The sequence below is a fragment of the Phocoena phocoena genome, chromosome 10 (genome assembly GCF_963924675.1).
Source record: "Phocoena phocoena chromosome 10, mPhoPho1.1, whole genome shotgun sequence".
In the NCBI taxonomy this organism is placed as follows: domain Eukaryota; kingdom Metazoa; phylum Chordata; class Mammalia; order Artiodactyla; family Phocoenidae; genus Phocoena; species Phocoena phocoena.
In genome coordinates, this window is record NC_089228.1 from 5,000,527 (window position 1) to 5,014,267 (window position 13,741).

Genomic DNA, 13,741 nt, shown 5'->3' on the forward strand with positions numbered 1-13,741 from the left:
TTTGAGGCTAACTGAATTCTATTACATTTACCTAGTTTTGAAAGACCAGGAAAAGAATTCTAATGAGAAACATTTTCTTCCTCCATTTTTTTTGTTATTGTTCAGAATATTCCTACTCGTTTCTATTGTGCTCATCTTCATGAAACTCGCTTCTTAATTCTTTCAAATTTATCTGGCCCTGTTTGACACAAAAAGCAATGAATTAGGACTGACTCTACCACTGACATGCACTTGGACTTTCTCCAGATTTCTACCTTGAACTCTAGGCAAGTATGTTCAGCTGCTTACTTGACATCTTCACTTGGAAATCTAACACCATCTCTAACCCAGCAGGTCCAACTGTGAAGTCCTAATCATACCCTGCAAGCTTATTTCACTGCAGCTCTCTCTATCTCAGCTGATACAACTCCAACCTTGAAGTCACTCTCAACTTCTTTCTCTCATGAAGAAAAGCTCTTGCTCTAAATACACAACTGCCTGTTTCCCTCACTGCCTTCAAGTTGTGCTAACACCTCGACTTCTCAGCGAGGCTTATCTATCTTATTTCATACTGTGGCCTGTCCCTGTCCCCAACTCTCCTTGGCAGTTCTTGTTCTCCTTTACTCTGCTCTTCTTTTTTCCCAACAGCCTTTATGACTTCCTAACATATCATATAATTTACTTATTATATTTATGTTTATTTTCTGCTCTTCCCCTACTGTCCAACTAAACTTGGGAGCTCCCTGGGAGAAGGGATGGTCTCTTATGCCCCTAGATGTAACCCAAACGCCAACAACAGTGCTACATTAAAATATGTTGAGTAAATATGTGTGTCATTTAACTTCCTTTCTAGGCCATCTCTGATATTTTGTGATTCTAAACTATGACTGAGATATTACAAGGCCACTGGCACACTCCTTTCCTTTCAGTTTTTGTTGCTATCTTATTAGAGGTAATAGTTACAAACATGTAGGAAATACATGTAACTATAAAACATAATAATTATCACACATGAGCCCATTGTTCAACCCAAGATTTAAAATCATAACCAGCCACTTGCATGCACTTGTGAGTTCTTCCCTCATCTAACTCCTGCCTCTGTGGCCTCTTGACAATATAGTCATTATCCCCAATTTTGAGTTTATCGTTTCCTTGACCTTTAAGAAAATATAGTTTTATCACACAATCTATAAAACTAAATAATACATTGCATAGGTATGCTAGTTTGGGGGCTTTATTAAGTAGTATCATACTATATACAGGTATTGCAAATATATTCCCCTCTCTATGACTTACGATCCTTGAAGTTTACTATTTCAGTCTCTTTTTTTTTAACTTGTAAACCTTTTCATTTTGCTTTCATTCTTGAAAGATCACAGGGTACTCAGTTTTTCCTCTTAACACTCTGAATTCCACTGTCCCTGTGCTTTCATTGTTTCTGTTGAGATGTCTGTTGTCAATTGACTTTGGTTGCATTTATATATTCTCTTTGTTTTTCATATTCTGCAGTTTTACTGCAGTGCATCTAGCCATGGATTTCTTTCATTTATCTTCTTGCACATGGTTTCTGCATCATAGTTTCACTTGTTCATCAGCTCTGGTACTCCAATTAGTTAAATGTTAGAATTTCTTTTCAATCCTTCAGTATTTCCCAACTTCTCTTTTATATTTTTCATCTTCTTACCATTAATTACTCATTAATGTTCATCACGAAGGTAAACATCAGAACAGCCAAATAAGATGACAAAAAATATATAATGACAATGGCAAGAGTAAGCAAAAGCAAACTTTTCTCACCAAAGTTCATCAGTAAGAAGAGTTCTGTACATTACTATTCATCACTAAAGAAGACATATTTTTAATATTCAAAGATCCTATGAATACTTAAAGAACTAAAAGAGGCCTCAAATTCTAGCAGATTCTGGGTAGGACATATTCTTTAAGACATTGTTGGTCTCATTCTCAGTAATTTCTTTGCATATATCTTTCAGTTCAGTAATCCTTTCTTCTCCTGTTTCTAGTATGTTATTTAACCCTTGTATTGAATTTTTATTTCAATGATTGTATTTTTCACTTTTAGAAGTTTCACCTGTTTACAGAGCTGTTGGTCAGATAGTCTATTATTGCTCATTCATTGCTATGATTCTGCCCTCTATCTTTGAACAATTCATACACAGCTGTTGTACATTCTGTATCAGGCAATTCCACTATCTGCTTTCCTTGGGTAGGGGTGGAGAGGCCTAAGTCTGTTTTTTTGTTTTTTTGTTTACTTCTGGTGAATGTCATCAAGTTGATTGCATACTTAAGTGTCTGCTGACATTTTATTTTGAACTCATTTCTTGACCTTAAACTGTGAGAATCCTACAGGGTCTAAATTGGGAATTCTTTCCTCCAAAGAGAATTTAAAGAGCCTTCTGTTAAAAGCCAGGAGTGACACTGGCTCATGACTATTTCAGACTCTCTTGAGAACTGTGGCTCAACTCAGAAACCCCAGACTCAGCTGCTCCTCACTGACAGCTCAGAATACTGACATAGGCATCTACCTGTAGGGCAATGCCGCACCTCAGTACTCCTATGGGCATCTATCATGAGGAAACTCTGCCCTGCCCCTGCAAGTATGCCTGCAGCTACATCTCAAGACCTAAGATTTTTTTGTTTGTTTGTTTTGCTATTAATGTTTTGGAGAGTTTTCCCTACCTCTTGTGAGATCACTAATATCTCAAACAGTATGCCCTGTGTAGGGTATGCTGGAAAGTTAAGCTTCTTTAATTCTCAAAGGGTTATAAGAAGGTTTGAATATTTAAAAGCCACTTTCCCCCCAATGATTCACACAAGGCTAAAGTACAGAACTGTTGTCACTGATAAATACTGGTGAGAAATTTTTGTTTTGATTTTTGCCATTGTGACCATACATTTTTTATATCTTTGACTGCTTCTCTGATGTTCACTGTTAAAACCTAATATTAGTGGTTGAAAATGCTGCTTGGCTAGCTGACAGGTCCCAGAGTACTCACCTATTTGGCATGGTTGGAGAGGAAGGCTTTTTTTTTTTTTTTTAATTAATTAATTAATTTATTTTTGGCTGTGTTGGGTCTTTGTTTCTGTGCAAGGGCTCTCTCTAGTTGTGGCAAGCAGGGGCCACTCTTCATCGCGGTGCGGGGGCCTCTCACTACCGTGGCCTCTCCTGTTGCAGAGCACAGGCTCCAGACGCGCAGGCTCAGTTGTGGCTCACGGGCCCAGTTGCTCCGCGACATGTGGGATCTTCCCAGACCAGGGCTCGAACCCGTGTCCCCTGCATTAGCAGGCAGACTCCCAACCACTGCGCCACCAGGGAAGCCCGGAGAGGAAGGCTTTTTAATAAAAGAACTATGTTTTTTAAGTTTAACCCTTATAATGTTATTTTCTGTTTTGACTCCTACGATGTCTTTCAAAGTGTATCACATTCTTTTCATAATGATTCCAACGTTGAAGGATAATCATTCTGTATATCAATTACGTACTGACTATGAACCTAAAATCTTGAACTAAATATGTACAGACTCCAGCACGAGCTTGGAATTTACTTTTCTTTTAAGACTAAGTTCATGATAACCAACCATTTTCTTGCAGTTTGACTCTTTCAAGAAATCTAGAGAGGAAGATACAAGGCTCTCAGTGTTTCTTCTGTAAAATTATTTCTTGACTTGAAGAACGAAGCAGGCTTCTCAAAAGCTTCTTCATATTGCCAATAAAGAAACACTCTCTAACAACACTCTTTTTTATTGTGTCAGCGTCCATAAAATGATGTGCAATTCCAACAGCTCACAGTTCTGATTATCATAAAGTCTGTGAACTGGTGTGATGGAGATGCATCAGTCACCATTTCAGAAAATGGTTTTGTGTATATTTTTATTATAAAGTCTTCATATTTGCTTGTGAGAACGTAATGCCTGTTTTTTGTTTTTTCTGCTTTAAAAAAAATTTCTCCAACCTATCCTTCATTGTTTTACAAGTAACAAAACTTCAGGTGCAATGAGACCTAAGAGCGGTATTGTTAAGTTTACAATCAGATTAAACGCCCTGTGTTGGACCTGCATTCAGCTTTATCATGAAATGGTATGGCCCATAGGGGCTGAATCAACGAGCTGCCACTGGCACATGGGAATATACTAAAAATTCTTTCTGAGGTAGGATACAAAAAATACATAGAAATACAAAAACAGGGCTTCCCCGGTGGCGCAGTGGTTGAGAGTCCGCCTGCCGACGTGGGGGACATGGGTTCGTGCCCCGGTCCGGGAGGATCCCACATGCCGCGGAGCAGCTGGGCCCGTGAGCCATGGCCGCTGAGCCTGCGCGTCCGGAGCCTGTGCTCCGCAGCGGGAGAGGTCACAGCAGTGAGAGGCCCGTGTACTGCAAAAAAAAACCCCCAAAAAACAAAAACAGATTATACTGTATTGTATGGTAGATTGTGCTTCCTTATGCCTTTAGCTAAGTCTATGGTTCTAAAATGATCTTTCACTAAAGGCATAAAAATATGATGAAAACCGACTAGAGATAAAAATAAGTGTCCAAATTGTAAGCAATAAATGCCAGCCGTGAAAGCTGTAGAACTTATTAGTCTTTCAGTAGCTACAGGTTATACATTGCCTAAATCTGTAATGTGAACAACCAAATACTCCATCACTGTCTCCCTGTAATCCAAACCCAATCTTTTTATTCCTATCTGAATTTTGGCAAGGATCACCAACATAAACCTGTCCCACTGGCACTGTAAAGCTGTTTAAAAAGACCTACTGACAGTTATCTTAAGGATTATAACTACTTTCTGCAATCCATAAATTAGTTTTCAGGTTTGTGGTCAACTGTATTTTAATTATGGGTATATCTCACATTCTACTGAAATGACAAATGTTAAATTGCCAAACCACCTTTCAGAAAATACATACAGGTGAGTCTAACACATGTGTTAATTTCATTTTCACTGAGTACTGTTGATGAACTAAGGTGATATCTTTGATTACCGACAGCCACTGGTCTAATTTAGCTGCATTCAGAGTGTGGCAGCAATTCTGTTTAACTCCATAGTAGCAAAGAATGAGTCAGTATGTCTTCAGCTTCATTCCTTGTAACAGTGGTTCTCAAACTTTTTGGTCTCCATACACCCCTTTACTCTATTTTTTTTTTTTTTTTTGCGGTACGCGGGCCTCTCACTGCTGTGCCCTCTTCCGTTGCAGAGCACAGGCTCCGGAAGTGCAGGCTCAGCAGCCATGGCTCACGGGCCCAGCCGCTCCGCAGCACGTGGGATCCTCCCGGACCAGGGCACGAACCCGCGTCCCCTGCATCGGCAGGCGGACTCTCAACCACTGCGCCACCAGGAAAGCCCACACTCCTTTACTCTTGTACAAATTGTTGAGGTTTCCAAAGAGCTTTTGTTTAGGTGGGCTATAGCTATTAGCATTGATCAGACTAGAAATAAAACCTGAGAAATTACTATGTACAAGAACACACAGGCCACATTCCATCAGGCATCAGAACTATGGTAACATTCCATGTCATGTAGTTTCTGGAACACTCCACTTACACTCCTGAGAGAATGAGAATGAAAAAGGTAAATAACAACTTATTATTATTATGAAAATAGCGTCAGCCTCATGGGTGTCTCGAAAGGTTCTTAAGGACCCCATTCCCAGATCACAATTTGAGAACTGATGACTTATATTTGGAGAAGCCAAATTACATTATTCCTCTAATGTTTTTCTTGTTCTTACCTTTAAAATGACCAGATGTCTATTTTCCCTTCCAAGGATAGCATAACCTTCCTTGCATTTTAGTCTAGGAAGTCTGTAATCCATATTTTGGAATGGTGTCCAAGTTGCTGCAGGTTACTATACTATACTGTTAACTTTTTTCTACTGCTTTTCTTTATTTGTTTATATCTGGTATGTGAAGGACTCCCCTAGATTCGTCAGGTCTTAAGTGTTCATTCGCCATTTCTGCCTTAGAACATTTCTGTTTGTAACTCGGGGGCACTTGGGTTTTCGCCTCCCTATTTTCTTTTTGCTACTTTTCTTCTTTGCTTTCTTTTATCTTCTAAGATTTTATGCCCTCAGAACTTAGCTACTTACAATATTTGTCTTTCAGTTTTTAGCTGTTCTCAGAAATGTTAAAACTCTCTACAGGCAGAAGCAAGAAGAACTACAATCCTGCAGCCTGTGGAACAAAAACCACATTCACAGAAAGATAAGACAAGATGAAAAGGCAGAGGACTATGTACCAGATGAAGGAACAAGATAAAACCTCAGAAAAACAACTAAGTGAAGTGGAGATAGGCAACCTTCCAGAAAAAGAATTCAGAATAATGATAGTGAAGATGATCCAGGACCTCAGAAAAAGAATGGAGGCAAAGATCAAGAAGATGCAAGATATGTTTAACAAAGACCTAGAAGAATTAAAGAACAAACAAACAGAGATGAACAACACAATAACTGAAATGAAAAATACACTAGAAGGAATCAATAGCGGAATAACTGAGGCAGAAGAACGGATAAGTGACCTGGAAGACAGAATGGTGGAATTCACTGCTGCGGAACAGAATAAAGAAAAAAGAATGAAAAGAAATGAAGACAGCCTAAGAGACGTCTGGGACAACATTAAACGCAACAACATTCGCATTATAGGGGTCCCAGAAGGAGAAGAGAGAGAGAAAGGACCAGAGAAAATATGTGAAGAGATTATAGTCGAAAACTTCCCTAACATGGGAAAGGAAATAGCCACCCAAGTCCAGGAAGCGCAGAGAGTCCCATAAAGGATAAACCCAAGGAGAAACACGCTGAGACACATAGTAATAAAATGGGCAAAAATTAAAGACAAAGAAAAATTATTGAAAGCAGCAAGGGAAAAACGACAAATAAAATACAAGGGAACTCCCATAAGGTTAACAGCTGATTTCTCAGCAGAAATGCTACAAGCCAGAAGGGAGTGGCATGATATACTTAAAGTGATGAAAGGAAAGAACCTACAACCAAGATTACTCTACCCAGCAAGGATCGCATTCAGATTCGATGGAGAAATCAAAAGCTTTACAGACAAGCAAAAGCTAAGAGAATTCAGCACCACCAAACCAGCTCTACAACAAATGCTAAAGGAACTTCTCTAAGTGGGAAACACAAGAGAAGAAAAGGACCTACAAAAACAAACCCAAAACAATTAAGAAAATGGTCATAGGAACATACATATCAATAATTACCTTAAACGTGAATGGATTAAATGCTCCAACCAAAAGACACAGGCTTGCTGAATGGCTACAAAAACAAGAGACCCACTTCAGACCTAGGGATACATACAGACTGAAAGTGAAGGGATGGAAAAACGTATTCCATGCAAATGGAAATCAAAAGAAAGCTGGAGCAGAAATACTCTGATATCAGATAAAATAGACTTGAAAATAAAGAATGTTACAAGAGACAAGGAAGGACACTACATAATGACCAAGGGATCAATCCAAGAAGAAGATGTAACAATTATAATATAGGAGCACCTCAATACATAAGGCAACTGCTAACAGCTATAAAAGAGGAAATCGACAGTAACACAACAATAGTGGGGGACTTCAACACCTCACTTACACCAATGGACGGATCATCCAAAATGAAAATAAATAAGGAAACAGAAGCTTTAAATGACACAATAGACCAGACAGATGTAATTGATATTTACAGGACATTCCATCCAAAAACAGCAGATTACACCTCTCAAGTGTGCACGAACCATTCTCCAGGATAGATCACATCTTGGGTCACAAATCAAGCCTCAGTAAATTTAAGAAAATTGAAATCATATCAAGCATCCTTTCTGACCACAACGCTATGAGATTAGAAATGAATTACAGGGAAAAAAATGTAAAAAGCACAAACACATGGAGGCGAAACAATACGTTACTAAATAACCAAGAGATCGCTGAAGAAATCAAAGAGGAAATCAAAAAATACCTAGAGACAAATGACAATGAAAACACGATGATCCGAAACCTATGGGATGCAGCAAGAGCAGTTCTAAGAGGGAAGTTTACAGCTGTACAAGCCTACCTCAAGAAACAAGAAACATCTCACGTAAACAATCTAACCTTACACCTGAAGGAACTAGAGAAAGAAGAACAAACAGAACCCAAAGTTGGCAGAAGGAAAGAAACCATAAAGATCAGAGCAGAAACAAATGAAATAGAAACAAAGAAAACAATAGCAAAGATCAATAAAACTAAAAGCTGGTTCTTTGAGAAGATAAACAAAATTGATAAACCATTAGCCAGACTCATCAAGAAAAAGAGGGAGAGGACTCAAATCGATAAAATTAGAAATGAAAAAGGAGAAGTTACAACAGACACCACAGAAATACAGAGCATCCTAAGAGAATACTACAAGCAACCCTATGCCAATAAAATGGACAACCTGGAAGAAATGGACAAATTCTTTGAAGGTATAACCTTCCAAGACTGAACCTGGAAGAAATAGAAAATATGAAGAGACAAATCACAAGTAATGAAATTGAAACTGTGATTAAAAATCTTCCAACAAACAAAAGTCTAGGACCAGATGGCTTCACAGGTGAATTCTACCAAACATTTAGAGAAGAACTAATGCCCATCCTTCTCAAACTCTTCCAAAAAACTGCGGAGGAAGGAACACTCCCAAACTCATTCTATGAGGCCACCATCACCCTGATACCAAAATCAGACAAAGGTACTACAAAAAAAGAAAATTACAGACCAATATCACTCGTGAACACAGATGCAAAAATCCTCAACAAAATACTAGCAAACAGAATCCAACAACACATTAAAAGGATCATACACCATGATCAAGCGGGATTTATCCCAGGGATGCAAGGATTCTTCAATACATGCAAATCAGTCAATGTGATACACCATATTAACACTGAAGGAGAAAAACCATATGATCATCTCAATAGATGCAGAAAAAGCTTTTGACACCCATTCCTGCCTGCTCCATAACTCTGGAGAGTTATGATAAAAACTCTCCAGAAAGTGGGCAAAGAGGGAACCTACCTCAACATAATGAAGGCCATATATGACAAACCCACAGCAAGCAACATTCTCAATGGTGAAAAACTGAAAGCATTTCCTCTAAGATCAGGAACAAGACAAGGATGTCCACTCTCACCACTATTATTCAACATAGTTTTGGAAGTCCTAGCCATGGCAATCAGAGAAGAAAAAGAAATAAAAGGAACACAAATTGGAAAAGAAAAAGTAAAACTGTCACTGTTTGCAGATGACATGATACTATACATAGAGAACCCTAAAAATGCCACCAGAAAACTACTAGAGCTAATCAATGAATTTGGTAAAGTTGCAGGATACAAAATTAATACACAGAAATCTCTTGCATTCCTATACACTAATGATGAAAAATATGAAAGAGAGATTAAGGAAACACTCCTTTATACGACTGCAACAAAAAGAATAAAATACCTAGGAATAAACTTACCCAGGGAGACAAAAAACCTGTATGCAGAAAACTATAAGACACGAATGAAAGAAATTAAAGATGGTACCAAGAGATGGAGAGATATACCATGTTCTTGGATTGGAAGGATCAATATTGTGAAAATGACTATACTACCCAAAGCAATCTACAGATTCAATGCATTCCCTATCAAATTACCAATGGCATTTTTTACAGAACTAGAACAAAAAATCTTAAAATTTGTATGGAGACTCAAAAGACCCTGAATAGCCATAGCAGTCTTGAGGGATAAAAAACACAGCTGGAAGAATCAGACTCCCTGACTTCAGACTATACTACAACGCTACAGTAATCAATACAATATGGTACTGGCACAAAAACAGAAACATAAATCAATGGAACAAGATAGCCCAGAGATAAACCCACGCACCTATGGTCAATTAATCTATGACAAAGGAGGCAAGGATAAACAATGGAGAAAAGACAGTCTCTTCAATAAAGGGTGCTGGGAAAACTGGACAGCTACACGTAAAAGAATGAAATCAGAACACTCCCTAACACCATACACAAAAAGAACCTCAAAATGAATTCAAGACCTAAATGTAAGACCAGACACTATACAACTCTTAGAGGAAAACATAGGAAGAACACTCTTTGACATAAATCACAGCAAGATCTTTTTTGATCCACCTCATAGAGTAATGGAAATAAAACCAAAAATAAACAAATGGGACCTAATGAAACTTAAAAGCTTTTGCACAGCAAAGGAAACCATAAACAAGACGAAAAGACAACCCTCAGAATGGGAGAAAATATTTGCAAACAAATCAACAGACAAAGGATTAATCTCCCCAATATATAAACAGTTCATGCAGCTCAATATTAAAGAAACAAACAACCCAATCCAAAAATGGGCAGAAGACCTAAATAGACATTTCTCCAAAGAAGACATACAGATGGCCAAGAAGAACATGAAAAGCTTCTCAACATCACTAATTATTAGAGAAATGCAAATCAAAACTACAATGAGGTATCACCTCACACCAGTTAGAATGGGCATCATCAGAAAATCTACAAACAACAAATGCTGGAGAGGGTGTGGAGAAAAGGGAACCCTCTTGCACTGTTGGTGGGAATGTCAATTGATACAGCCACTATGGAGAACAGTATGGAGGTTCCTTAAAAATCTACAAATAGAATTGCCATATGATCCAGCAATTCCACTACTAGGCATATACCCAGAGAAAACCATAATTCAAAAAGACACATGCACCCCAATGTTCACTGCAGCACTATTTACAATAACCAGGACATGGAAGCAACCTAAATGCCCATCGACAGATGAACGGATAAAGTAGATGTGGTACATATATACAGTGGAATATTACTCAGCCATAAAAAGGAACGAAATTGGGTCATTTGTTGAGACGTGGATGGATCTAGAGACTGTCATACAGAGTGAAGTAAGTCAGAAAGAGAAAAACAAATATCGTATATTAACGCATGTAGGTGGAACCTAGAAAAATGGTACAGATGAACCGGTTTGCAGGGTAGAAGTTGAGACACAGATGTAGAGAACAAACGTATGGACATTAAGGGGGGAAGCCCCGGGGGTGGTTGTTGTTGGTGTGATGAATTGGGCGATTGGGATTGACATGTACACACTGATGTGTATAAAACTGATGACTAATAAGAACCTACTGTATAAAAAAATAAAATTAAAAAAAAAAATTTCGGAAAGAAAAAAAAAAACCTCTCTACAAATATCTGATGAACAGAATCCCAGTGAAACTATTTGCTTAAGCCCTCTAGTTTTCTAAGTGTTTTACCAGCCCATAAAAATAATAATTTACTGTGGAAACTTAGCCAACCATACTTTTATTTATTTATCAGCATAAATTACCAAGATGACCAAAAGTAAATGATTTCTTTGGGTATTTCTCAGAATTTAGCCACTATTTCCTCAAAATTATATAAATCTAACTCAAATGACATGTTATCACTACTCCTTGGGAAGATAATGATTTCATATAAGATCACAGATATTGTAGTTTGGTTTCAATCACAGAATGAATGGGTTTTCATGTTTTAAACGAAAGCCATCTCTTGCCAGTAGTATTTCAAGGAGTCATTTTGGAATTTTAGAACTTAGAGATGAATAAGAAGCCCTTGGGGAGCTAATCTAACCAAGCTGTTTTACACATGAGGTGTCTGAAGGCTGAAGTGCTCATGTGATTGGTTAGGGACCTTGGGCAAGTGGCCAGGTGACCACTAGCTTGTCTCTTTCACTTTATTAAATTGCCTTTGGAGTAATAAACTATTGGACTGAAGAGGTTTTAGAGATCATCTAATTCAACACCCTCATTTTATAGAACTGAAAACTTAGACAGAATATGGTTTAAAAATGATAATATGCAAAAGCATCTTGCACAATATCTGGCACATAGTAGAAATTCAATAAATATTAACTTCCTTTTTTGGCCCATGGTCCAGTTAGGAACCCAGATATTCTAACACCTACCTAACTGCTGTCATATATCTTTATTCTGAACAAAAAAGCCCAACTGACGATTGAATCTGATCTTACCTTTTATAAGCAGCGTTATTTTATAAGGTAAGTATTTATGAACAATTTATTCTGAGCTCTGGAGTATATAATAAGTACTATTCGATTACTATTTTATTCATTGAGCCTATTAGAATTAATTCTTTAAAAATACGAACTACATTTTAAAATATGAGTAGAGGGACTTCCCTGGTGGCGCAGTGGTTAAGAATCCGCCTGCCAATGCAGAGGACACAGGTTCGAGCCCTGGTCCGGGAAGATCCCACATGCCGTGGAGCAGCTAAGCCCGTGCGCCACAACGACGGAGCCTGCGCTCTAGAGCCCATGAGCCACAATTACTGAGTTTGCGTGCCACAACTACTGAAGTCTGCGCCCCTAGAGCCCTGTGCTCCGCAACAAGAGAAGCCACCGCAGTGAGAAGCCCACGCAATGCAACGAAGAGCAGCCCCCACTCACCACGACTAAAGAAAGCCCGCGCACAGCAACGAAGACACAACGCAGCCAAATTAATTAATTAAATTAAAAAAATAAAAATAAAATAAAATATGAGTAGATTAACATTTTCTTAATAATTGGGCAGAATATTACTAAATGAACTTTCCAAAATACCCTTTTTCACAAAGAAAAGAGATGAGGAGAAAGAGTACCTCCTTTCCAAAACAGTTACATCGCTTTGCCTGCTCCTAACACATAGCTCAAACTGATGCTGGAACAAGAAAGCACAGAGTACTGGTTTAGGAGTCATAAGATATATGTTCTGGTCCTGGCTCTGCCACTTACTGATGGATGACCATGGGCAAGTCTCACTGATTCATGATTTCTACACCTGTAAAGTGGCCATACATAAGCTTGTCTTTATAGGACCGTTCTAAGGCTCAAATGAAGATTACCTATCTATCTATCTATCTATCTACCTACCTACCTACCTATCTATCTATCTATCTATCCATCGGGTCCTACATATACAGAATATTCCATGGTATAGCGCAAAACAATATAGAATATTCAGGAAATCCGGGTACCAGTCTGGGTCAGCTCATCACTGTCTTTCCATGATACCTTGAACAAGTGACTTTTTTTTTTTTTTTTTAAATCTGCAAAATGCAAGGTTCAAATTAGATGGTGCTGCACAGGACCAATTTGGAAAAGGGGAAGTGAGGCAAAGTAGCCTTGCTTTGAACAATTTTCTTAGGTTTTCAAGCATTATACCATTTGAAGAATGGGTTTTGCCAAAAATATGTAAAAGCTTGACAATGTTATCTCAGTTCTTTGCCATCTGTTTGCAACAGGAAATGAAATAATAGGTACATTTTCAGCAAATTATTTCAAAAAAGAAAAAATGGTTTTTTTTACCTTGCATCCTTCACAAGCATGAACTCCATAGTGGAACCCTGAAGCTTTATCCCCACAGACACGGCATTCAATTGCCATGAGGGAGTTGGAAGGCTCTTCGTGAGGCTTATTGTACAGCTGAGTCTTTTCAGAATAGTAAGGTGGGGATGCAGGCTCCACTTTGATTGCACCTGTGTATAGAAAAACATGAGCAGGTAATTATCACGTGAAAAACAATGCTCGACAAGCAACAGGGAAGTCACTATAGTACACCTTGGTGCCATTATTTTATTATTTAAGTTAGATGCACTATGGAACGTGAAAAATACACAGGAAAAAGTAGGCTTTGTAATCACAGGCAAGTCGCAACACCTCTAGCCCCACCTGTGAAAAAAAATGGGGT

General features: G+C 38.3%; 1 protein-coding gene across 5 annotated transcripts in view; it reads right to left on the minus strand.

The window, feature by feature from the left end:
* Window positions 1-13,741, minus strand: part of PPARG (peroxisome proliferator activated receptor gamma) — a 130,099-nt gene that overhangs the window by 35,487 nt on the left and 80,871 nt on the right. For all 5 annotated transcript variants that reach the window (XM_065886489.1, XM_065886490.1, XM_065886488.1 and 2 more), the window contains one exon: window positions 13,360-13,529. In XM_065886489.1, coding sequence (XP_065742561.1) covers window positions 13,360-13,529 — 170 coding nt within the window. The remainder of the gene's footprint in view (window positions 1-13,359; window positions 13,530-13,741) is intronic.